General features: G+C 38.8%; 1 protein-coding gene across 6 annotated transcripts in view; it reads right to left on the reverse strand.

Annotated features, from left to right (window-relative positions):
- rpgra (retinitis pigmentosa GTPase regulator a) overlaps positions 1 to 27320 on the reverse strand; it is a 128117-nt gene that overhangs the window by 72023 nt on the left and 28774 nt on the right. For all 6 annotated transcript variants that reach the window (XM_067992862.1, XM_067992861.1, XM_067992863.1 and 3 more), the window contains exons 2-9: positions 25912 to 26037; positions 23951 to 24043; positions 19502 to 19564; positions 16555 to 16713; positions 12327 to 12476; positions 9217 to 9375; positions 8286 to 8441; positions 4905 to 5029 (exon numbers count right to left, since the gene is read on the reverse strand). In XM_067992862.1, coding sequence (XP_067848963.1) covers positions 4905 to 5029; positions 8286 to 8441; positions 9217 to 9375; positions 12327 to 12476; positions 16555 to 16713; positions 19502 to 19564; positions 23951 to 24043; positions 25912 to 26037 — 1031 coding nt within the window. The remainder of the gene's footprint in view (positions 1 to 4904; positions 5030 to 8285; positions 8442 to 9216; positions 9376 to 12326; positions 12477 to 16554; positions 16714 to 19501; positions 19565 to 23950; positions 24044 to 25911; positions 26038 to 27320) is intronic.

Consider the following 27320-nt stretch of genomic DNA (forward strand, 5'->3'; position numbering starts at 1 on the left):
GTCCAAGTCAGGATGGTGTGAGACTTGGAGGGCAACTTGGAGGTGATAGTGTTCACACGTGCCCTGCTGTCCATGTCCTTCTAGGTGGGAGAGGTCACGAGTTTGGGAGCTGCGGTCGAAGAAGCCTTGGCAAGTTGCTGCAGTGCATCCCTAGAAAGTACACACTGCAGCCACGGTGCACCGGTGGTAGAGGGAGTGGATGTTTAAGGTGGTGAATGGGGTGCCAATCAAGCAGATTGCTTTGTCCTGGACGGTGTCGAGCTTCTTGAGTATTGTTGCAGATGCACCCATCCAGGCAAATGGACAGTATTCCATCATACTCCTGACTTGTGCCTTCTCGGTGGTGGAGAGGCTTTGGGGAGTCAGGAGGTGAGCCATTCGCCGCAGTATACCCAGCCTCTGACCTGCTCTAGTAGCCATGGCATTTACGTGGCTTGTCCAATTGAGTTTCTGGTCAATGGTGACCCCCAGGATATTGATGGTGGGGGATTCGGTGATGGTAATGCCATTGAATGTCAAGGGGAGGTGGCTAGACTCTCTCTTGTTGGAGATGGTCATTGTCTGGCAGTTGTGTGGCACGAATGTCACTTCCCACATATCAGCCCAAGCCTGGATGTTGTGCAGGTCTTGCTGCATGCGGGCATGGATTGCTTCATTATCTGTGCAATTGCGAATGGAACTGAACACTGTGCAATTATCAGCGAACAGCCTCACTTCTGTGCTTACGATGGAGGGAGTCATTGATGAAGCAACTGAAGATGGTTGGGCCTAAGACGCTGCCCTGAGGAACTCCTGTAATGGTGTCCTAGGGGTACAATGATTGGTCTCCAACAACCACTACTATCTTCCATTGTGCTCGGTATTACTCCAGTCACAGGAGAGTTTTCCCTGATTCCCATTGACTTCAGTTTTACTACTACTACAACAACAACTTGTATTTATATAGCACCTTTAACATAGTAAAACGTCCCAAGGCGCTTTACAGGAGCATTATCAAACAAAATTTGACACCGGGCCACATAAGGAGGTATTAGAACAGGTGACCAAAAGCTTGGTCAAAGAGGTAGGTTTTAAGAAACGTTTTACAGGAGGAGAGAGAGGTAGAGAGGTTTAGTAAGGGAATTGCAGAGCCGAGGGCCTAGGCAGCTGAAGGCACGACCGCCAATGGTGGAGCGATTAAAATCGGGGACGCGCAAGAGGCAAGAATTGGATGAGCGCAGAGATCTCAGAGGGTTGTGAGGCTAGAGGAGGTCACAGAGATAGGGAGGGGCAATGCCATGGAGGAATTTGAAAACAAGGATGAGAATTTTAAAATTGAGGCCTTGCTGGACCGGGAGCCGACGTAGGTCAGCGAGCACAGGGGTGATGGGTGAACGGGACAGTGCAAGTTAGGATACAGGCAGCAGAGTTTTGGATGAGCTCAAGTTTATGGATGGTGGAAGATGGGAGGCCGGCCAGGATAGCATTGGAATTGGCAACGTCTCGAGGTAACAATGGCATAGATGAGGGTTTCAGTAGCAAATGAGCTGAGGCAGGGGTGGAGACACGCAATGTTACAGAGGTGCAAATAGGCAGTCTTGGTGATGGAGCGGATTTGTGGTTGGAAGCTCAGCTCAGGGTCAAATAGAATGTCAAGGTTACGAACGGTCTGGTTCAGCCTTAGATAGTGGCCAGGGAGAGGGGTGGAGTCGGTGGCTGGGGAACAGTTTGTGACGGGGACCGAAGACAATGGCTTCAGTCTTCTCAATATTTAGTTGGAGGAAATTTCTGTTCATCTAGTACTGGATGTCGGACAAGCAATGTGACAAATCAGAGACAGTGGAGGGCTCGAGAGAGGTGGTGGTGGTGAGGTACAGATGGGTGTCGTCAGCATACATGTGGAACCTGATGTGTTTTCGAATGATGTCAACAAGGGGTAGCTTGTAAATGAGAAATAGGAGGGGGCTAATAATAGATCCTATGGGGACTCCAGAGGTAACGGTGCAGAAGCGGGAAGTGAAGTTTTGCATGTGATTCTCTGGCTACGACTGGATAGATAAGAATGGAACCAGGCAAGCACAGTCCCACCCAACTAGACGACGGAGGAGAGGCGTGGAGGAGGATGGTGTGGCCAACTGTGTAAAAGGCTGTAGATAGGTTGAGAAGGATGAAGAGGGATAGTTTACCATGGTCACAGTCACATAGGATGTCACATTTGACTACTAGGGCTCCTTGGTGCCACATTTGGTGAAATGCTGCCTTGGTGTCAAGGGCAGTCACTTGCACCTCACCTCTGGAATTCAGCTCTTTTGTCCATATTTGGACCAAGGCTATAATGAGGTCTGGAGCCAAGTGGTCCAGACAGAACCCAAACTGAGCATCAGTGAGCAGGTCCTTCCATCACTTTGCTGATGATTGAGAATAGGCTGATTGGATGATAACTGGCCGGGTTGAATTTGTCCTGCTTTTTGTGGAACATCTTAAAGGAGGAGGAGAAAATGATATTTTTCCTCATTGTTACTGAACTAATTTTTCAAAAAAAATTGGTTGACATTTGAAGCGAATGGCCTCTAATTATCACCTGTTATGTTGACAGATACAAAATGGAAACATTCAAAATAGTAATGACTCTCAGACACAGAGAGAGAGATAGAGAAAAACAGACACGCACCACAGTGAAGGAGAGATGGGGGTTGAGACAAAGACCGGCACAGAGATACATCCAGCATCACAAAACAACAAATTCAATGTTCACAGAGATCCCTTAGAAAGCCACAAACCAGTGCTGCTAGATGTGAGATACCTCCCCCACCCAATGCTGTCAAGGTTATACCCTGCCTCTCCAATCCTCTCACTACTGACACACATCTGAAGTCCACCAGAAAGCTAAACCTCACATTCAACCTCGAATTTTGCCAAACCTTCCACCGTTCTGCCAAACCACAGGGTCCCCCTCCAAGCTGACATCTGATTAAAGGACCCTCCCCTGCTGCCAAACTCCAACAGTCCCACTGCAGTACTTCTGATTTCCAGGACCCTCATCCCAATTGTGCCAATCCTACGGTCAATTCCTCCATGCTATAAAGCATAGGAATGCCTCAAGTTCAGCTGAACCTCATTTCCCCTCCCCAGTATTGCTAATACCAGATATCTTTCTCCATTTGGTGCATCTTCCATACTCTCTTATCATGTATTCTCAACTTTAAAAATTGTAAGGAATAAAAATTAAGTATGTCAGTAATGTGTATATATATATATATATATATAATATATATATATATATAATATATATATATATAAAAAAATATATAGGCCACTCATTTACAGTTTTCACAGAATAATGGACAAAGTGGTGAAATTCAATCCCAAGGCACCAGGAAACCTACAATACATTTAAAAAAATGAAATTTGACAGTCACTGTAAATCAAGGGTCCTGATATGCATAAAGACTCCCTATTGTCATAACACAGTAAATCCTCTGACTCTCCGTGAGCAACACCACATGAGAACTACTAGTATTTTAAATTTTTTTAATGAATATAACAATTTTTTTTTTCCAGATAATGTTATCCTTTGCTTAGCAGTTGTTAAATCAGGATGTTAGGTCATATTTGTTGAGGGAATGGTAAAAATAGAGGGAGAACCAGTCATCTAAGGGGTATAAAATGTCATTATGTGAACGACTCCTGAATGAGATCTTGAAAGATTATGACTGGCAACTGTCGCTCATCATCAGCATCCTGAATTTCACGTCTCTTCACATCAGAAGATTGAGGGTCCTCCCCCTCCTGGTAGTTCCACCTTGCACCGCACAACAATTCACAATAATGTGTGACACATTGACTGGGCTGTGCTGGAGAAAACTCCCATACCCATCAAGGCATTGGCATCTCTACTTCATCATTCGCACAGTCTATTCCATGAACCCTATAATATCTGTTTTCAACTGGTACTGTGGATGCTGCACAGGTATCATAAACTAAGTCTGTAGTTGGTAACCTGGTCTCCAAGGAGTCAATCTTGCACTGTTTGTCCAGAGTCAAACAATGGGGGAATGGAGGACTGTCATAAAATCCAAGCATCGTAACAGCTGCCCAGAATGTGAGCAAACACCTCATGGTTCTGTGTAGCTAGTCACAGACATTAGCTGCACATTGATCAGGCAGAAGCCCTTAGGGTTTTTGACGGTTCCACTGTTTTGGGCAGGGGCACGTGTGCAATCTGTAATGTCCTGGATCTGAGAAAATCCTGCAATCTATGCAAAACCTATAGCCCTTTATACCTGTGCAGACTGCAGATTGACTGATATTACTGATGTTTCCTATGATAATTTGGAAGGAAAATAGCTGCAGTGACCTTCACAGCAACAAGCATTGTTGTGGTTGCCCTGGAGATCACCTTGCAGCAGGAAACACAACACTGTCACTGACTCCCTGGTGAAGCATAGCTTCCACATGCATTGATCCTCTGACAATTCCAGGAAGGACTGCCTTGGTCTATATACTCGATTGAAAGGGTATAAGTGGGTGGGAGCACTCTTCCTACTATTTGCTGTTGCTTTATGAGTATCCTTTGATTATTCCTTCAAATAAGCCAAATAAAGAGGGCACCTATAGTCCAAAGGAAACTTTCAAAAAACTCTCTTGCAAAACCTTTCACACACAAGAGTGCAAAACAATAACTAAAATGTGTTCAGAACAGCAAGAAAAACCTCAAATTGCTCACACCCCTACTGATAGGTCTGTAACCAACAATGCTTCACCCCAATGTTACACAGCTCAAATTGCTCCCCCTATATACAATTAAAGCTTGAAAGTAAAAAATCCTTCACAGTTCATTTGGACATAGTACGGTATTTTACACATTCAAAATTACACTTAACTGAATCCTAGTGACAACATAGAAAATTTTAAAAAATACTTACTGATTGGACTACTAACTTCAAAAATCTAGAGCAAAGAGTAGGTTTGAATTGATTGGTAAAATTCTCTTCCCCAAGTCCCAACTTGCCATGTCGCCCATCTCCGAAGGTATATAAAAGGCCATTACCTACCAATAAGATATAAGCAATGATAAAAGATTGACAGTTGTAGAAGTCTGCTGCACTATATCTGAGTAAAGTGTGTGCACTAACACAGCCAAGCTAAGTTTTTCAGGCTTTCCAGATATTTTACTTGTGCTCAGTACAAATGACCACTCCTGTAAGTGTTCTCTCACTCCAAGCAAGCCAAATTGTATTCTTACAAACACAAAATCTGATATTATAGTATGGCCCACAATTGAACAGAACATCTTTGTTACTGTAAATTAAATTGTTTACTGGAAAAGATATGAGCCTCTCATCTTCTTCCAGCCTTTGGACAATCAAAGAATAACGACTATCACACTATGCAAATTAGGCTATATCTACACACCTATCAAAGTAAAAATTAAACAGTTAACAGATCAACACAGCAGATATGAACTTACAACATTTAATTTACAGCTCCTTGGTTCACAAAATAAGAAACCCTTTGCTAAATCTCCTAATAATGCTGAACCTGGATCACAGGCCGTAACACAAAATTTGCACGCGAGGTTGAAAGTTTACCTCAAAAAAACCTTCAAGTTTTCAATTCTACATTGAAGAAACAAGACAAACTTAAGAACTGGCACAACATTCCAAATATATTTCTCTGCCTGGGCACAAAGCTGTCATTCAACCCCTCATCCAGGAACACCCAGTAGGGCAATCCCGCAGTAGGATAAGGTTTCTTAAGTTCAGGTTTCGTCGGCATTTGTCATTCATCAGTCAAAACGTACAGTGGCACCTGGCTGGTTTCAGCTTGACAGCCTCTTAATAGATGCTAGACACAAATCCATTAACTCCTGATTCCAAGGAGCTTTACCTTAATTGACTAATTTCAGAACAAAACAAGTAGCCTGTTTCCACAAAATTTACAGGAGGGCTCTCCATTAACAAGTCTTGTTCCTTCAAAGAGTTTCGATGGTCACATTTCAGACAGTGTTAGATATAGATTCTGTTTGCAGTAAAAAAAAAATCAGTGCAGCCGAAACAGTGTAATACTCCAAGCCCTTTTTTTTATTAAAGCACCTGTTAAAAGTGTGGTGAATAGATTGTTGCTGTAAAGTTAAACACATGGTGAATTATACTTTAAAAATTATGATTTATGTCTCAGACTAATGGAAAGTAACCTGGGTGAGAAGATGTCACTGTAACACACATAGAATACTTTCTGGTATTTAAAACTTAATTAAAACTGATTCAGTCACATCCGTCTAGGAAGCATCCTTGATTCTTCAATTTGCTGTTTCCAGTCACTTTATAATTCAGGTTTGGAACCCTAACATTGTAAAATATATAACAACAGGTTATTCTAATAAATATATTCAAAATGGAAAGCCATCAGACATGGCTGAGAATGGCAGACAAAATAGTCAGGGAGCATGGGAATATTACTGCAAAAATCAATATTAGTATGGATGCAAAACACCTCCAGCTGTGGCCAACTTCCTGAGTAATGAGCAACACCAGTACACAGCAGGAGGGAAATAGCTAAGAGGCCAATAATAAGGAGCAAAAATCTCCCTGGCACAGCCATTGGGGCACAAAACTCGCAGGACAAGGCCCATAGTGGCAAAGATAATGGTGAGGAAAAGGCACCAGGTGAAACTAAGAATGGACCACAAAGTGAGCCATCAATGATGCGAGAACACAAGGCAGAATTTATTTAAAACTTTAAATTGAGTATTTGAAACAAAATGTATTTTCTTTTTATATGTCAAGATTCAGGAGATATCATTACCTTCAGGTTGTTGTTTGCATATAACAGAAAATTAAGATAGTGGCAAGGCCAAGAGACACAGTTGAAAATTTGTTCCATTTTCTCTCTCTCTCACACATACACTCTCTCCCCTCCACACACACTCATTCTCTCTGTCTCACTGAGCTTACGTCAAATGCAACATACAGGGGAATGCGTACGAACACAAGATTTTTTATATATTATAGATAAATATACATACATATGTTTTAGCATTTATTGTGTTTCCAAGTACTGTATTAGTATGTATTGCTGACTTCCGAAAACATTCTACATTTACATTTAAAACAAACTTCTTTTAGTGTCAGTTTAGCTCAGTTGGTAGCACTCTCCCCTCTGAGTTAGAAAGTTGTAGGTTCACAAACCTGAGCACATAATCTGGACTGACATATCAGTGAAGTACTAAGGGAGTACTGCATTGTTAAAGGGCTGTCTTCTGGATGAGGAAATTCAACTGAGGCCTTGTCAGTCAGCTCAGATGGGCGGAATAGATCCCATGGCACTAGTCAAAGGGACAGAAGTAAGTTCTCTCAGCGTCCTGGCCAACAAACCTCCCTTAGTCAACACCATCAAAAATAATTATCTGGTCATTATTTATTTGCTGTTGTGGGACCTTGCTGTATGTGAATTGGCTATCACGTTTGCCTACATAACAACAATGACTACACATCCAACACAATTAATTGACTGTAAAGCACTTTGAGACATCCTGAGGAAGTGATAAGTTTCCATATTAATTCTAGTTCTTTTAATATTTATGAAAATATTATTATAGAATGTTGGCCTTAGAATACAACATTAAAAAGGCATTACATTAACAACTTACATTCAATGTAAGAAACATCCGACAGCACTTCACAGATAGGCATAAAGAAAATAGACACCAAGCCAGAAAGGGAGATGCTTTGAGGGGTGACTGACGGCTTTTGAGAAGGTTTTTAAAGGAAGAGAGGGATGTGAAGAGGTTTAGGGAGGTAATTTCAGACAGCAGGACCTAAGCAACTGAAGGCTGTATTACCAATGTTAGGACAAAAGGGTGAGGGGATGAATGCACAAAAAGCCATAATCAAAATAACAGTGTTCAGGTGAGGATATATTGCTGGGGAAGATTGCAGAGATAGATGGGGTGTTGAGGTCATGGAGGGAACTAACAATAAGGACAAGGATTGTACATGCTGAGGGGCCAATGTAGGTCAGCAAGGATAGATGGATGAGTGAAACTTAGTGCAGGACAGGACGCATGTAGTTATTTAAATAATACAGTTATTCCAATCTAGTTTTTGTGACAACAAACCATATCTTTAAATAAACTATACTTTATATCACAGGATTTATTGGTCCTGCACCTATCGCTATTACAATAACTTTAAATACTGCATCTACATACAAGGGCTTTTGGTTAAAACAGTAAACCTCTACAAAATATAGTTTCTTGATTTCAGTTACATGCTTCTGAACACTAACATAAAAATATCACATACCTGTCACCACAGCAGTATGGTTCTCCCCAGATGAAATAAACTGTACATTCTTCTTCTTCAACTGTTCTATCACCTTTGGCAATGAAGATTCAAAAATGAATGTACCATGTCCTAACTGGCCAAATTGGCCAAAGCCAAATGCATATACATCCTCCTCTGTAGACAGATCAAACACAGGATATGGAGTGAAGCTGCTTATGAGAGTACAAAAGTTGCCAATAAAAAATAAAAGTTGCCAATTTAGCTGTTTATTACCAAACGAATCTTATGATCAAGAATCAGTGTGCTCATTTCCATAAGATATAGACAATTTTAGTGCCATTTTGCAAATGAAAATATTTATTGGCAGGTCATGTGAAACAGCGCTAAGAATTTCATATCGTATGCAGACCAGAATTTGAAATATTTGTATCCATGTAAATGGGATGAAGTGTATCCAGAAAAATTATGTAATACAAATAAAGTATGTAGAATTCCATTGGACTTTTTTTTAAAACTCTGATACCTGGTCATCACTATACCAAAATGTTCAGAAGTTTATTGAAAAATAGGCATGTGTGAGTGGAAGAAAATTTGGATCAATAGAAATAACAGGGTAAATACACTGATTCGTAATTTCAATCTCGTAAGCTCAATATGAAGAACCACTTTTCATCAAAACCAACACTGTAAACAGATGAACATAGAATGGAGGATTTGAAAGTGCATCTGTTTTTTCAGAATGTCTCAGTGCACCTCTTTTATTTTCCTTTAGTAGCAGTTCTAGACAAATCTACTCAGGTCTATTTTAACTCAAAGTATAGGGAAGCAACTTTTATACCACAATAATTTAATGCAATATCTAGAACATGTTTTAAACTTAGGGTGCAGTTTATGCGAGTGTGATTTTCACATCAATCTTTGAAATCCATTTTGACAAACTGTAACATACCTGTAAGAACAATAGTATGACCTCCCCCACAGGAAACCTGGGTGACTTTTCCTGAAATACCAGGGACTGGCTGTGGGATCCGATGATTTATTGGCTGATCAAGTGGTAATCCGAGCTTTCCATTGTCAGATTCTCCAAATGTGTAGAGCTGTCCATCATCTATGGCAATCAGATAAAACTGTGTTGTGGTAATCCAATTACTGTGCCCCTACCATGCTAATTTGTGCAACCGCAATCACTGGCTAGCTGAATCAAAATTCGCAAAACTGTTTAGAACCAATATAGGCAGGTGATTGGAAATGGAACTACTGCTTTAAAATTGCATAAAGCGGGTTTCTAAGGACAGCACTGCAGTAGCATTTCTGCAACAAGACCAAATCTATAACTGCAATTTTTTAAGTTTGATGCAAAAATGTGACTCATTCAGAAACATTTTATGGTCTTGTACATTTCTCTACTTTTGGTTTGTAATACCAGAATTTTACACTGTTTTGCAGATTTTTACTTGAAAGAAAAACTGCACCTATTTTGATACTTTAAAGGGTATCCATTCAAGGGGTTTAAGGGAACACTTGGAATGAATGGATTGTGTGAGTGTCACTATATAAAGATTCAGCAGATTAAAACTTCAAATGGATCAAGGTCTAAGTAAATTACTCTTAGAATGGAAAGTGAAAGGGAGAAGAATAATGAGAAAATGTAAATGTCTAAGTATAGTGCCATTTCCAGCTAGTCCTTATGTAGATTTGTTACTGTGGTAAACGTCCACTCAGTTGAATTTTAATTGAATTTAATGCATTGATTTGCCCAAACATTCACCCCATTTACCATCACATCTGACCATACACTGTGACAAGTTTGTTTCAATATACTTCATTGCAATAATGCGCCATTGCAGTCCATTTGACAAGACCTTCAGATTTGGCAATATCTAATTAGAATTAAAAGTCTTACAACTGGCGTCTTTCATTTAATACCTTTCAAAGGGATCACATTTGAAAACGTGGCCACAGAGCTTTCCAAAGAATCATCTATCCATTGGCTCAAATAACCATTCAACTAACTAATCATGTACGTTCCCCCACATAGGCCTACCCTTTTATCTGAAATCTTCACCTAGATCTGGGTGCTGGAAATTTCCAGCTGCTGTGGACAAATTTAGTGCATGTGACAGAGATACATTATAGGACTTTTTGTTCCCCTGCCCCAGTTGAACTACAATATCCAGAGTGTACTGTGGCAACCAGACAGATAAATTATAAACAATTGTACAAAATGAGCAGCAGGGGGAAAAAAAAACAAAAATAATAATTTAATTTTTTCCAGCATTTCATGTAGTTTAAACCACTAATTCAATTTCTGAAGGAACAGGGTTGTTTAGTTTGAGAACTCTTTTGTGTTGCACCAAGGCCAGCAGAGTGTTTATGAAGCATTTTGATACTGGCTTTGAACACTGAAGGCAGAGAAGCCAGTAAGCCAGGCCCAGACCATGACAAATGGTCATCTGTTCAGGGTGCTGATCACTGGAGCCTCGATAGTGGAGAAAACCTTGGTGGGCAGTGCAACATCAATGACAGTTCCAACTTGAACTACAAATCTACTACGGAACATAAAGGTAATATCATCTTTTATAATTATGTGAATAACTGAGTTAATGAGGATTTTGAGGAGGAAGAAAGGTAAAACAAATTAAAGTACTTTCATTTTAAGCAAACACTGAAAATATTTTATAATATAAATAACTGAGAATAAGAGGATTTAGGGAGTGCCTTCCATCTTAAACAAGTTTAAAAAGTGGTGGTTAAATAGTATTAAAAGTATGTGAGGCCTACATCTTTCAATATTCATAAGCTACCATAATATTTTTAACTCCTATCATTCATGTGATACATTGCTTCAATAAATTTGTTGTGTTACTGCTGGGAAAACTGCTATTAAGTTTTGGCTATAGTGGGACATCAAAACCACACTCTAGAAGCCAGACAACCTGTGAGCAATGCAACAAGAGGTCTACTGTTATTTAGTCAAAGGTTTTGATGCTGTTCTGAGCACATAAGTCCTGCGAAATTGAAAACAATATTTTCTCCCAACAGCTAGGGAATCCCCCTTGTCCATCTCAGAGCCATTTGAAAGATATTTTCTACCCCTCTTTAGGAAATGTATCCTTCTTTGCCAGAGAGTAAGCAAGTAATCTATTCTCAAATCTCTGCTGACACTGTCCTGTAGCTAACCAGACCTCTGATTTTCCCTGCCTTCATCTGGGGAAGACTATCTACTCAGTGAGCTCACATCTGACCTTTTCCTGGTACATTGCACACCACCACAAATTCACCAAACTATCTAGAAGAGAAAGGCATTTTCAGCTGCATTTCATTCTTTACTCTTCTAAAACCACTTTGTTGGGATGATAACAAAAATCAAGAGGCAAATATATTTTATAGCAAAGATGCAGTCAAACAGCATGATAGTTTTCTATCTAACTGGAAAGTCTTTTCAGACAACTGTATAAATTCAAAATATAAAAACAGTAATTTATTATAAAATGAAAACATTTAACAATGGCAATGCTTCAAATCAATAACAGCAATAAAATGTTTATCACATGGGGCTAAAAGGGTTAAATTATGAGGACAGGTTGCATAGACTTGGCTTGTATTCCCTTGAGTATAGAAGATTAAGGGTTGATCTAATTGAGGTGTTTAAGATGATTAAAGGATTTGATAGGGTAGATAGAGTACATATTTCCTCTGGTGGGGGAGTCCAGCACTAGGGGGCATAACCTTAAATTAGAGCTAGCTCATTCAGGAGTGAAGTCAGGAAGCAAAGGGTAGTGGCAATCTGGAACTCTCTTTCCCCACCCCACCCCAAAAAAAAGCTGTTGAGGCTAGGTCAATTGAAAATTTCAAAACTGAAATTAATAGATTTTTGTTAAGCAAGGGTATTAAGGGATATGGAACCAAGACGGATAAATGGAGTTAAGATACCATACAGCCATGGTCTAAATGAATGCCAGAACAGGCTCGAGGGGCTGAATGGCCTACTCCTTACATGGATATGGCTAGTAAACAAGCAATAAACAACTGAAGCCTTGAATTTGCTGTCATTAATACCTGTTACAAAGGCAGAATGGTAATATCCACAGGAAACCCAACAGACCAGCTTCCCAACGTCTACTCGATGTGGCAGACTGACATTGTTTTCAGTATCAAGGCCGATTTGTCCCTCAGAATTGTCACCCCACATAAAGAGATTCCCATCCTCTAAACAAAAAAACATGTTCAATCAGACAAGTAAACAAAGAGAAAACTACAGCTCTTGTGAAAAGTTATTCCTCAACTTTAAATAAAATAATATTCAGAACAAAAGTATGCACACTTTTTGAGGTATCACACGTTCAATATGATTTCATACTTGTTCTGTATCCATTAAATAACAGCAATAATTAAGGATATAATCACTGCAGTAAATGGATTACTTTACAGTGAAGATTAGATTATTTAGGCTTTTCAGTAACTGAAAGTTTACTCTCAGATGTTTTAGTACATGTGGATAGCATAGTGTTGATCACTTGTTTGGGACTGTGATCTATAAAGAAGATAATTCAGCAGATATATTTATCCAAATATATAGTTTTGTGCCTGCTATCATAGCTTCCTTGTATTTTATTAAAATTTTCTCTCCTTAATAGATTTTAATTGACACCCTGAGGATATGAAAGGCACTATATAAATATAATATTGTTCTTTATTCCTGAACTCTGGATTTATGAACACCTCTGCACTTTTACAGTACTGTTGAGGGAAACTTCCCACCAATTTTTCTATTCTCACACTGCTACACCTGTTGATCCAGCCAAGATAAGCAACTCACTATACGGGAGTTAGTCGTGTGAACGAGAGCAGAGGTTAGGTTATGAACTCAGGTCTCCCAGGTCATTGTAAAATGTATTTAGAAATAGAACCACAACCAGAAATAGATTTATTGAATGCATTCAAGATAGTTTCCTAAAGCAGCATCTTTTATAGCTAAAAATGAAGCAATACTCAATTTAATTACAGGTAATGAACTGAAAATAGTTAACAATCTGGTAGTAAGGGGACATTTTGGAAATAGAGACCATAATATGATTAAATTCACTGTCACACTTGAAGGGAGAAATGAGGGCTGAAAATCAAAGAAGGGTTGAAAAAAGAATTGACCACAGTGGGGCAGGAGAAATTGAGCTAGTAAATTTGTGGACCAACAATGGAATCTAGGTTGACCTGACTGAAGTGTTTAAAATAGTGAAGGAAATTGCCTACATAGATAGGGAACAACTCGTCAAATTAGAAGGGGAATCTAGACATCTTAAAATTTGAACTAAATCTGTTAAACGCAAATCCAGAGAACGTGGAATGGACAATTCCAAAAGGCCATAGATGAAAGTAAGGTAAATATTTGGAAACTAAGGGCATTAAGGGATGCGGAGAAAGGGCAGTAAGTTGCCAAACAACATGATCCAGCAGGCTTGATCGGCAAATACTCTAGTCTCATTCCTATGGTACTGATCTAAATCTCCGAGTTGTATAGGATATGTAGCACTAACCTGGATTGTTTTATTTCATTAATTTAATTTTAAAGACAAAATCCACATGTGCTCTATTTCTCCACAACATCTTGTGGCTTTTTTTTCTTTAGTATTTAGACAAATTCAAATCTAGAATCAAATTCTACCAAGCCACAGGCATGAAAACACTTTTTTTTTAAATGGGCAACATAGTTTTTTTTTAAATAAACATTATTCAGTAATAGAAATCATCTTCAATAGCAATTAAAATCTTCTGAAGCAATTAGTACTAAACACATTCTAGGGAGCAATGTACCAGAAACCTGTTTCTAACAACCAGCTGTGGGTCTGGCTTCATGTGGTCTCAATAACCATTAGCTGTAATGTCTAAATCCTTCAGTTACAACTGTGATGAACGTTTGGTGGTTTCAATAGACAGGTGGTCTCTTTGCACAAATTGTTTAACAGTGCATTCACACCCAGCAAGTTTAGCATTGGTGCAGAGCTAAAACCACTTTGTACTGACACTAAACTTGGATTGTAAATCAGGTATCAAGGCCCAAATTGACTTTGAACAACAACAACTTGCATTTATATAGCACCTTTAATGTAGTAAAATGTCCCATGGTGCTTCACAAGAGTGTTATCAAACAAAATTTGACACCGAGCCACATAAGAAGATATTGGGACAGGTCCAAAAGCTTGGTCAAAGAGGTAGGTTTTAAGGAGCATCTTAAAGTAGGAGAGATGTGGAGAGGCAGAGCGGTTTAGGGAGGGAATTCCAGAGCTTAGGACCTTGGCAACTGAAGGCACGGCCGCCAATGGTGGAGCGATTAAAATCAGGGATGCGCATGAGGCAAGAATTGGAGGAGCGCAGAGATCTTGGAGGGTTGTAGGGCTGGAGGAGGTTACAGAGATAGGGCGGGGCGAGGCTATGGAGGGATTTGAAAACAAGGATGAGAATTTTAAAATCGAGGCAGAGGGAAGCAGAATGAGACTACCTCCTTCAGGGAATCTCATTTGGTTTCATTCTGATGTCAGGTCGGGCCCTGACACCAGATTCATGCTGCACTTACATTATAATTGTGGCAAAGTAAAACTGCTTCACATCGACACTACAACTGAACTGTGATTACACTCTTTAGCATCCATTATTATGGCCCACCTGAGTGAAAATACCAGATTATGTTGTGGACCTGTATCCGCTAGGAGCTGGGTTAAGACTGCCAAATTTATTTCACAAAAGATCTTTACAGCTAGCACTGAGAAAGGAGACTTTTATCTCATTAGTCCAAGATGAATTCAAACCCAGGTTTCAGAGGTGAAAGGACTGTGGTGACTCATCATCAGTAAACAAATAGTAACATTGATTCCACAGTTTTTCAAATAATTGTTCATACTGGAAAAATGTTATCCTTTTATTAAAAAAGCTAAATAAGGGAAATATAGCAGTATGGATATCGTTGGTTGACAGACAGGAAATAAACGGTTATGATTAATTGATGTTGATTTGGATTGGAGTAGGGTGGTAAGTGGTGTTCCCCAGGAATCAGTGCTGGGTCCATATATACGATTTGAGCGTGGGTATATGAAGCACAATCTTGACATTTAATGACAACACAAAAGTAGGGAGTTTGGTAAACAGAGAAGTGTGAGCTAATGGATTTTGGGAAGAAAAATGAAGAATGGGAGTACAAGCTCAATGGAACGATGCTGAAGGATGTGGAGGAGCAGAGAGATCTAGGGATGCAAATACATACTTCCTTGAAAGCATGACCAATAACATTTTGGGTTTTTTAAATAGAGGCATAGAGCACAGGAGCAAGGAGGTTGTGCTAAGTTTGTACACGACAATGGTTAGACCACAGTTAGAGTACTGTTTACAATTCTGCCCCCGCCTCCACCCCATTATAAAACGGAAATTAAAACCATAAAGCACGTACAGCAGATTCACCAAGGTGATGCCAGGAATGAGAAATTAGTATCAGGAGAGATTTGAGATAGTGGGATGAGCAGAGAAGCTAAGAGGAGATTTAATAAAGGTTTTTAAAATCATTAAGGGTTTAAGGGTTTTGATAGGGTGAATAAGTAAAGACTATTTCCCCATGTTCAGCAGTCAGTGACAAGTGACCATCAATTTAAAATAGTCACAAAGAGACTGAGGAGAGAGGTTTGCAGAAATGTTGTTAGAGCACGAATTGCTTTGCCACAGGGAGTAGTTAGGGCAGAGACGATTGCAACTTTTAAGTGATGAGGAGACAAATATTTGAAGTAGGGAAAGACATAGGACTATGGGATAAGGCAGGGTGTTGGCAGTAGTTTTGAAATAAAAACAGAAAATGCTGGAAAAACTCAGCAGGTCGGGCAGCATCCATGGAGAGAGCAACAGACTTACCATTTTAGGTCAATGACCTTGCATCAGAACTCGATGTAGTTTTGGATTGCTCTAGCAAATAGCCAGCACTGACAGGATGGGCCAAATGGTCTGCTTGTATTCTTTAAGGTTCTATAGTTCTATGAGTTGTCTTGTAATAGCACAGTATTCATTCTTTGAGGGCAAGGAAAAAGATGTACTTGATCTTGAGATTCATTTCAAATTTGTAAAATGTTACTGGCTGCAGCATGGACACTTGTTAGACATAGAGGACTTGACAAGGATCAAATAGTAGAAGGCACAATGGGAGAAAATATTATGAAGCCACACACACTAAAACCATGAAGTATGTCCTGTCCATAGGCCAAATGGTTAATAATGCACATAGAGCCTCAATACAGTTTCAAAAATCTCTCACCAGTTAAAGCTGCTGAAATGTTTGACCCAGCTGCCAGGTGTTTGATCTTTTGTTTATCTGTGAAGAACTCTATACGCTGGAATGCTGTTCTTTCTTCCGTATCTCCCAGACCCAACTGTCCTTCACTATTACCACCAGCAGCATAAACGTTTCCTTGTTCTGTAACAGACATCTTGGTCACTTCTTAAGTATACGCACGGTCCTTATAAATTCATCTCTATTTATAATCAATTTTTAAAAAAATCTTTATGATAAACCATGGTAAGTACTGGCTATTTTGGATTTGATGTTTTTGGACATATACCAAAGCTTGTAAACATCACCTGCCATTGACCCGAAACATGGGAAGAAAAGATCCAACCAACAAAGGAGTGGAAATGAGGAAGCAACAAACTAAAACAAGCTTCTGAAAAAAATACACAACTGGAATTTTATTCATTCATCCAAGTATTGTAAAAGCCTTCCTTCAAAAAACATTAGCTGTTGCACCCCATTCCCTCCATTTAAAAAAAAATTGAAATGCACAGCAGAAAATGAACATTTTAGCCTGACCCTACTAGGACTGTCAACTCTAAGTTAGTCTTCACATGTTGGAGAGTACAAAACAGGTATACCAAAACAAATTAAGGGAATTACTCCAATAAGAAACAGGCAGGTTAGTGCAGTACCAGTAATTCATGCACATTGCTGGTTTTAAAAAAAATGGTAGGTCCAGCTGAAGCAGCAAGGATTTATTTTTTATACTAGTCAATCTCCCATGGCATTGCACACTGGGTCTCAAGACCACGTGTAATCTGCAGTAGAAGCGAGGTTAGATCGAGGGACCACAATGATCCGGGGTGCACAGATGTAATTCAGTCCCCATTTTAAACTCAGTTGGGTGTAATTGCAGCATTGCAAGTTTACATAGGTAGTTCCCATTATAAATGAGGGCACAGGAATTTAAACAGAAAAAATTGACAGTAAATGGATGCAGATGCATGATTTTAATATATTCCATAAGCAAAACACATGACAAATGTGGGCATAGGCATTTATAATGGAAAAAGTAGACCCAGAAAGTGCAATAAAAACATGACAAGAGGAAGTCAAGTGGTGTAGACAGGAAGTATGGGCAGACATAAGATTTTTAATAAGCTATTAACCGATCTCCCATAGCGTTGTACAAGGGATGGTTAAAGAGTAGGAAGGAAATACTAGAAAAAAGGGTTTGGCTATGAAAGGTTGGGATGAATTTTTTTTTATTGAAAGAGGTGGTAGCACCAGTAAAGGGCAACAGTGAAGAAAATATTGATTTTGAAGACCAGAAGCAATGCAGGGAAAAAAAAGTTTTTAAAGCACAGTGAAACATAGAAAATAGGAGCAAGAGTAGGCCATTCGGCCCTTCGGTCCTGTTCCGCCATTCAAAATGATCATGGCTGATCGTCTAAATCAGTACCCTGTTCCCGCTTTTTCCCCATATCCCTTGATCCTTTTAGCATTATTTAATTATATTGGTAAATGGAGTGTGAGCAGTTAGCAGTTGGTAAAATCACAGGTGTATACTTTAAAGGGAAACAAACCACAACTTGCATTTATGTAGCACCTTTAACATAGAAAAATATGGATGGGAACCAAGAAAGACATTTTACGTTAATTTTAAATAATTTATTCATTATTTGAAGAAAGAGAAACTGGGCCATAAATGGAGACAGCCAATACAAGTGGGAAGCGGCACATGTAGGCTTCAGCATGCTAAAATGGCAGGTGGGCATTTTGAAGGGAAATACAGTGGGCAGGCTACACAGGAACCAAGACAGGAATTAAAAATAAATGTTAAAAATTTATTAAGGCTTTAAAAGAAACACCACCTGGACAACAAGGGAAGAGTTAAAATTGAATATGGTATTTTCTTCTCTGATTCCTCTAATCTTCCTGATGACTAGTTCTGAGTAGTATCGCTAATGTTGCCATTTTTAATGTTGAAGCCATCCAAGTAGCTGCTGAATGCCATATGGGTGTCTTATGATATCCGCAGTGTCAGCCTGGCAATGCCAATCTTGTACTTCTTGTTTTCCTGCACTTTTGCAGGCTCCCCGATTCCCAGAGTTTTTCCTCAGTTCTACCCCACATCTGTCTGCCAGTCCTTGATGTACTGTGTGTGAATCCTGCATATTTATTATTTCTGAAACGGCAGAGGGGAATGCAGGTAGGTCGCCCACGGCAAGGCATCAGAGGAGGCTCACGATGAAAGAGGACTCAAACCAGGAGGGCGATTTTTGAGCATAAATATTATTTATATATAAACAAACTAAAATTTTAAAGAAAGCATTTATGTTAAATGAAAAAGTTAGAAGATAAATGCTCCAATTAAATGCTCCCTACTATCCTTGTGCAATCTTACCAAAGAACAAAATGGTGGAAGAGTTGTGAAAGAAAGTTACAAATTTGCTCCACACAACATGCCAGATTGTGTAATTACAACTTGACAAGTTTACATAGGCAAATCCCATTATGAATGTAGACATAGGAATTTATAATGGAAAAAAAGTGACACAAAAAGTGTGAGGAAAACGTAGCAACAGGAATTCAAGTAGTGCAGATTCAACATTTTTAATATATTACAGATATTGGGAGCAGATTGGTTGGAACATAGGTGTTTCTTTTCAGTGCAGGCTGAGGAACTTAGAGATACAGAACTGAGATGCTACTGTTGGGAGGTTGCAATTGCAGTGTGATAAGTTTACATGGGTAGTGGACATAGGAATTTACAATGGGAATAAATGACAAAAGTAGACAGGAAGTGTACACAAACATGAGAATTTTAATACATTAATAGCCCAATGATATATTTCAGCTTCAAGCCATCAATGTTGGTTTGGCATCTAAATCAAATCTTTGCATTTTTAAGCAGCCGTATTCATGATTATGTATTTAAAGAACCAGCATCACCTGGCAACCATCATACCTGTGCAGACCAATGTATGGTTTCTCCCACAAGCAGCGAATTTCACTTTCTCTGATTTCAGTGCTGAAACAGAACACATATTTAATATAAAATTCTGTAAAAGTGTTCTCATCTTAAAGCTGCAATATATATTGTTCAAAAATAAATAATTCTGCCCCAACGGGACACTTTATTTTCTTTGCATTCGACTTTGTTTTTGACACAAACACATTGTGATTATGCAAATGAGAAGCAAATAGCACTCTGAAACTGTTATTGCTCTGTAGCTAACATTACACGAGTAGTCAGCAGATTACTCACTTAAGAGCGCGACTATCATAGTTCTTTCACAGGCGTGATGCGTGAGCTTTTTGGTATTGAATATAATGAAACACAACATCCTAGTAAATCAATTTAAAGCAGGAATGCCGGTGCAGATACTGAATCTCTAGTTTATTCGTTTTAATGTTTATTTCTGTTGGCTGCAACTTCACATTTGTCTTCTACAAGACATGCTGTGGCCTCCAGCCTCCTCATTGCATAGTTTCTCCTCCATCTCCCCCTGCCATCACTAAAATTATCTCATCCATTAAGTCAACCACCAACTCTATGACTCCGTGCACATTCAAGCTCCTGATGACCCAACAACCTTTTCTCAGGTGCTTGCTGACATCATCGTATTCTCTGGCATGACCTCCACATCCTTCAAACTGTTATCTTCACTCTCTCCAAAAAAGCCGACGATCAACCCATCCATTGTTACAACAAATTTTCCATTCTCTCCAACTCCTTTCTGGAAATCTAAGTATACAATAGCATAGGATTTTCCAACATTGACCAGAAATGTTACATCCTTAAAAAAGTCCAGGAGGATCTGCCCCTTCCGAAACCATATTGTCTGCCATATAATAGGTTATTTTTCATATGTTCCTAAGATCAATTCCATTGTTTTGCTTGTAACCGATGCAAGACTAATGGTTTTATTGCCTTTCTTGAAAATAGGTACCACAATGGCTTGTTTCCAATTCAGTGGGACCTCCCCTGTATTCACTGACTCCTTCATAATGACTGTTAGCACTTCACAAATGTTGTCCCTAGTCTCACTTAGCACCCTCGAGTATATAGCATCCGTTCTAAGGGATTTATTGATTTTGAGCCCTTTATGCCCACCCGTGACCTCCATGCAAATAATATCAAAGTCATTAAGTTTAATTGTAGATCTTATGATGGGTGGCATGCAAATAGTGCAGTTTTGGTCTCCTGATTTAAGAAAGGACATAATTGCTTTGGAGGCGGTTCAGAGAAGGTTCACTCGACTGATTCCTGGGATTAGGGGGTTATCTTATGAGGAAAGGTTGGACAAGTTGGGCCTGTATACACTGGAGTTTAGATGAGAGGTGATCTTATTGAAACATATAAGATCCTGAGGGGACTTGAAGGGGTAGAAGCAGAGAGGATGTTTCTCCTTGTGGGAGAGACTAGAACTAGGGGCCATAGTTTAAAAATAAGGGGTCTCCCATTTAAGACGGAGATGAGGAGAAATTTTTTCTTTCAGAGGGTCGTGAGTCTGTGGAACTCCCTTCCCCAGAGAGCGGTGGAGGCAGGGTCATTGAATATTTTTAAGGCTGAGATAGATAGATTCCTGATTAACAAGGGAGTCAAAGGTTATTGTAGGTAGACAGGAAAGTAGGGTTGAGGTCACAATCCGATCAGCCATGATCTTATTAAATGGCAGAGCAAGCTCGAGGGGCCGAATGGCCTACTCCTGCTCTTAATTCGTATGTTCGTATGTAGTGTCTCCTCCAGTGAATATTTCCAGGAAGTAAACATTTAGTATATGCTGATTATTTTTAGTTAATCCTCAATTTCAACCGTTTGCACCCTTAAAGGATCACAATTATTTTCTGATAAATCTCATGTTTTTTTATAATACTGAAGGAATATCACACTGTTATGTTTGCCTTCTACAGCTATGCTAATTTATGTCTCCCTCATTAGCCCTTTGTCGGCCTTTTTACATTTCTTTGATAGTCCTGTATTCTTCCTTGTGGCTTTCTTCACCTTTCTGTAGAATTTGTTTTTCTAAATTACTTCTTTTTGTATTGCCTTGGTAATCCATTTAGATTCACAGTTCTTTATTTAATGTGCTTATTTTGTTGGTATGTAGTTACCCTGCATACTTAGTAGTATGTCCTTCAATTATTTTCATTTGTCCTCAACTGAAGTTTTCATCACTGCCACCACCCCACCATTGACCTGTTTAGGCTCTTCCCCTCGTTGTCTTGAAGTGGGCCCTTTCAATGTTGTATACCAGTGTCAGCTTGGCTCAGTGGTAGCACTTTCACTTCTGAGTCAGAAGGTTGTAAGTTCAAGCCCCACTTTGGATCTGCACAAACAATCTGAGCTGACGTTTTAGTGCAGTATGGAGGGTAGGGCTGTGTTGTTAGAGGTGCCATCTTTTGGATGATACGTTAAACCAAAGCTCTGCCTGTTTAGGTGGACATAAAATATTCTGTGGCATTATTTGAAGAAGAGCAGGGGAATTTCCCAGTGCCCTGACCAATGTTTATTTCTCAACCAACACCACCAAAACAGATTAACTGATCATTTATCTCATTTGCTGATTGTAGGTCCTAGGCATACATAAATGGCTGCTACACTTGCTTATGTGGCTACACCTCAAATGCAATTCATTGGTTACAAAGCAGCTTGGGGCATCCGAGGATATGAAAGTGTTAGAGGAGGGGTTCTTATTTATGATTTACTCCTCAAATTGATGAGGTTCTTAAACATTGAAGTCAGGTGTCATGGGTTTATTAAGCATTTAGTACACGTAATACTACTTAAACTTACACTTAAAAGGTAAGACTTACAACCGCACCTAATGGTTTGGTTGGGGATCAAAACATGTTACTGGTCTGAGCTCGGTATCTTAGGCCTTTACAAATCAAAACACTCATTACAAACTGACAGTTTTCATACTGTCAGTTATTTCTATCACTCCCTCGAAGTGACAATTCACACAATTCTGCAATACATAATTATACAAAAGTTAAAATACAACTCCATATAAGGATCAATAACTTTAGCTTAAGTTGAGTTCTGATGAAAGGTCTACGACCTGAAACGTTGGCTCTGTTTCTTTCTCCACAGATGCTGCCTGACTTGCCGAGCTTCTCCAGTATTTTCTGTTTTTATTTCAGATTTCCAGCATCCGCTGTATTTTGCTTTTGAATAACTTTAGTTTTCCTTATTTAACAAGCTAATTTTCTGTTGGGCTAACAGGTACAACTCCCTTACTTCGTTATTTTATCGATAGTTTCACTCTTGTTCCATATAATTGTTATTCTACCAATTGAAACTTTTAATTATAAGTCTGTTTTTGTTTCTGTATCATTGGTACCAATTGAATAGGATGATGTATGCTCAGATATTTTCCTTTGTAGAATTAACTGTTTTCCCACACTGTTATCAAATGATTAAAGTTCTCTGAAACTTTAGGAAACAGTATGCAACGGCATGTCATTAATTAAGTCTCTTATTACTACATCCTGAAACTGACCATTGCTGCAGGGTCAGCCCTCGCCCAAAAGCCCAGTGGTATTTTAAATTGACATACTTTCCTGCCTAACAGCCAAAGACTCTAAGATTAATATTACTAAGTTATTTGTTAATGTAAAGAGAAATCAATTGCAGTATAACATTAGTAGACTTCAGGATAGTCTGGTTAACCCTTTCCTTGCAAAAGGCACTATATAATTCTCAGTCTTTCATTTTTCTTCTTCTGCGGTATTAGTTTATTCCAGTTCATATTAAGCTCAGTTATGTTATGGTCACTGCACTATTTCCATTCTGGGTTGCATTAAACCATACGGTAAATTGATCAATCAGGCAATATGCAGAATCATTAATACCATACATCAATTCTGGAAAGGTTTTTGATGGAAATTTTGTGAATTTTCGTACTATGCCCACTTGAACTGTGAAAAATACTCAGGTTTACAGTAATAGATCTTTCCAAACATGGATTATGTCTGGATAGAGCACTAAAAGGTGTATGATATGATGATAAAGTGCTGATGTTTACATGTCTGTCACTGACGTTAGTCGTGGTAGGAGCAATTTAAGGTGATGAATTAAGAATGTTGCACAAAAAGGGTATTGGCATAACATTAAAGCATATTGATTTAAGTTTGATTTCTCATGTTTTGATATTACTAAATACAGTAAACAAGCCTAATGAAAATATTGGACAACCTTCGACATAGTTAAGTCAGAATAAATATTTGATAAAATATTACTACCACATTGTTTCAAGAAAATAAAAAATGCAGAAAGGAACATCACTCAGAGATTCTTATGTCATTGTTTCTGATGCTATACTGTTGTTATGTAAACTAAAAATTATTGAATCCAGAAACGGATGCATGCCATAAGGACACAGAGAAGAGTCTGGGTAAAAGAACTTACCTTTTACACAAGTGGGTTTGTTGATGGTGTTCTTTGTTCCTAAGCCTAGCTGACCCCAGTTGTTGCTCCCAAAGATATATACCTTGCCATTTTCTGTTGAAAAACAAACGTGCTTCATGTGAACATTTTATTTTACCCTTGATTCTATATTTCACATGATTTTCCAACATATAAATCTTTCAGCATCTTACCTGTGTGTTTATTTTTCTGTCTCGTATCTGAATTAATCTAAAGCTAAAAGAAGGCAGATTTCTGTCACCTGTCATGACTTCCCCCAAAGCCACTTAATCTGATTTTTCTGCTTATGATTCAAAGCCTCAGGTTCACCTCATGGTTTAACAGCCCCAGTGTAAAACTGGCATAGTGACATAGAATTTTGGAACACCAACCCCTACACCTTCAATTCTTCACACAAATGAGACGCTGAGTTCAACTGCATCACTGCGAGCCGGATCCCTTCATGTGAGGATAAGTATTTTGCTACAGAAGGGAATAGGAGAAACAGGCCAGTAATCTCCTAGCAACTAACTACGAGCAGTAATGGTGGTGGCCTGGGAGTAAATGATTCAACTAATATGCAGTTGGAGAATCGGATGCACACAAGTCATTTTTTTCTTGAAATAACATTGTAAATATTTTTTCAGATTAAAATAAGACTTGACACACCTGATAATTGGTTAAAGGGTTAGTAATTAAAAATAGATACTCTAGGAAAAAGCCTTAAGCTCATATTCAAGGGAAAATATTTTCCCCGCACCCAATCTAATTAAATGAAACTTTAAATAGAAAAAAACCCAATGAATCTTATCACACTGTAGCTGACCTCCTAGTCCAGATTGACCTCTTAGTCTCAGTTGTTGTCTTTGCAACATTTCTGTGACTATATAATTAAAAATTGTTTCTTTTTCTGATCCTTCATTCCAATTTTCTCCCCACCTTTCATGAAGAAATTGTCTCCCTTACTAGGGTCCGAGTTCACTGGCAACAGTAGCCTTCTGATATTTTCCCCAGATGAATGTGTAAACCTTGCTCGTAAGCGATGCCAGGTTATTTGATAATTAAGGACATCACAACCAAGTCTAAATCTGCCCTCATCCAGTATCCACACACTCACACTTCAATGAAATATCATAATATTGCAATCTGGAGTGGAATCCTGGACAATTTTCCCTCCCCTAGCCCATGGGTTGGTAGGTGCCCTACTACTGTCCTAGCTGCTAGCTGATATCAGCTAATTCAACACAGACTTGGGAAACATCGTTGCTAAGGCTCAGCTCCCAGCATTATTGCCCATCCTATGCTTTAAATGGAATTGGTGAGAAGTCATAGAACTTACAGCTAAATGAAGAAAGATTATGGTTCCTTAGCAAGCCTTAGAAATACACAAAGGGAGGGCAGTTGCCACAGGATGACATTTTGTTTAAAATTAAGATAGAAATTAGTTATCACTCTTTCCAACAAAAAATTGAGATTTGACCTTGTGCTGAAGGATCCAAGAGCTCAGACTACTAAACATTCAAGGGTGTCACAGACATTTCCTATTTTATATTCCCCTTTATACAATGTGAAAGCAAGGCTCTCATTCCATACTTTCTTCCACTATTATGTGAACTTATATCAGATAGTTCTCTTGGGAGAATATCATATGGACTCCTTTGCATAGTTAACTGAAACTTGTGAGGTCAGGCTCCAGGAAGTGTGCAGAAAGTACCATTTGTGTGTGTTTTGTTCCCCCAATTGTGACCAATTATGTTTTAGGACTATCAAGGTGCAACAAGCTAAATGGCACCTGGAAGTACCAAGCTGACATTTAAAGGATGCTGAAGCAATAAAATTTGGAGTTTTATTTCCTGTGATCCTTACTTGTTGCTCTAGCTGAACAGTCAAAGCAAACAAAATTCTGCCCCATCTTTGAATAGAGAGATAAATAAATAAAATTCAAGTTGAAGCTAACGACTCACCAGTTATGAACGCAGTGTGTTCATCCCCACAGCTGATTGAGACAGCTTTGTCATTTTTCAGCCAGAATTTGCTGGGAACATTGTCTGAGAATTTGCTTTTACCAAATGTAAAAACAGCACCAGAATCTGAAAGTTAAATAAATTATAATGTAATGGAACTTTTAAACTATTTGCATTAAATCAATAACATGTTCTAATGCCTGCTATGCTATAAAATAAATTTCCAAAAAGTTTGCAATTTTCTAGTAGCAGCTATGAACTAGGCATTACCACTGATGACCCAAAGTGTTCCTACATTTTATCTTAATTCAATGTTGTTATATGTGTGCTCTATAAATGCATTATTATAACAATAAATAACACTTGCCTCCACAATGTTTTACTTTATCCACTATACTGTTTCTTCAACAATCACTTGACAACAGTCATAACAGTTGAATATCTCATTCACTGCCTTTAACAATTTATGTACTAAATGCCTCACAACCTGCAGAAGTTTGAGTATGAAATAACAAAAACTACCAACCCAGTAAACATGAACAGAGAAACCAACCATCAGGAACTGAGTTGTTCTGATCTTTATATTGTTTTGCAGGGTTCAAGGTATACAATTATTTTTGTACATATATATCACACTTAAATATTTTTTTGAGGTAAGAGAATACGCCCAGTTCTGTTCCCTCAGCATATCTGAATCATCTAGTGTTGGGTGGTAGCACTCTTGATTCTGAGTCAGCGGGTCACGTTTTCAAGCCCCATTTCAGAGAGTTGAGCACATAATCTAGGCTGACACGTCAATGCATTACTAACGGAGTTCTGCACTGTTGGAGGTCTCGTCTTTCAAATGAGGCTTTAAACCAAGGCCCGTCAGATTGACAAAAAAAATCCCATGGCACTATTCGAAGAAAAACAAGGAGTTCTCTTGGTGTTGTGGCCAACATTTATCCCTCATCCAACATTGCTAAAACAGATTATCTGGTGATTTATCTTATTGCTGTTTGTGGGATCTTGTTATGTGCAAATTGGCTGACGCCTTTCCCTACATTACAACAGTGACTATACTTCAAAAGTACTTCATTGGATGTGAAGTGCTTTGGAAAGGCATTATATAAGTGCAAATTCTTTCTTTATCTATTAATTCACAGTATCCCTTCATGCCTTCACCCTGATGATCCCTGACATTCCTTTCCAGCAGTTTCCCATGGTAACCAATTGGGCCATGGCTTTCTCTCTGGTCCCATGTAACCCACCTTAGGTGGCAAGGTAGAGGAGATGTAAGATAGTGGATTATGACATCATTCTGATCACTATGCCTCATCATTTGTCAACAAATGAACAATATTTGCTTTCAACACATGAGACAAATGGAATGTACTAAGAAATAAATCAACAATTCCAAACACTCATCA

This window comes from Heptranchias perlo, chromosome 11 (assembly GCF_035084215.1).
Source record: "Heptranchias perlo isolate sHepPer1 chromosome 11, sHepPer1.hap1, whole genome shotgun sequence".
NCBI classification, from domain to species: Eukaryota; Metazoa; Chordata; class Chondrichthyes; order Hexanchiformes; family Hexanchidae; genus Heptranchias; species Heptranchias perlo.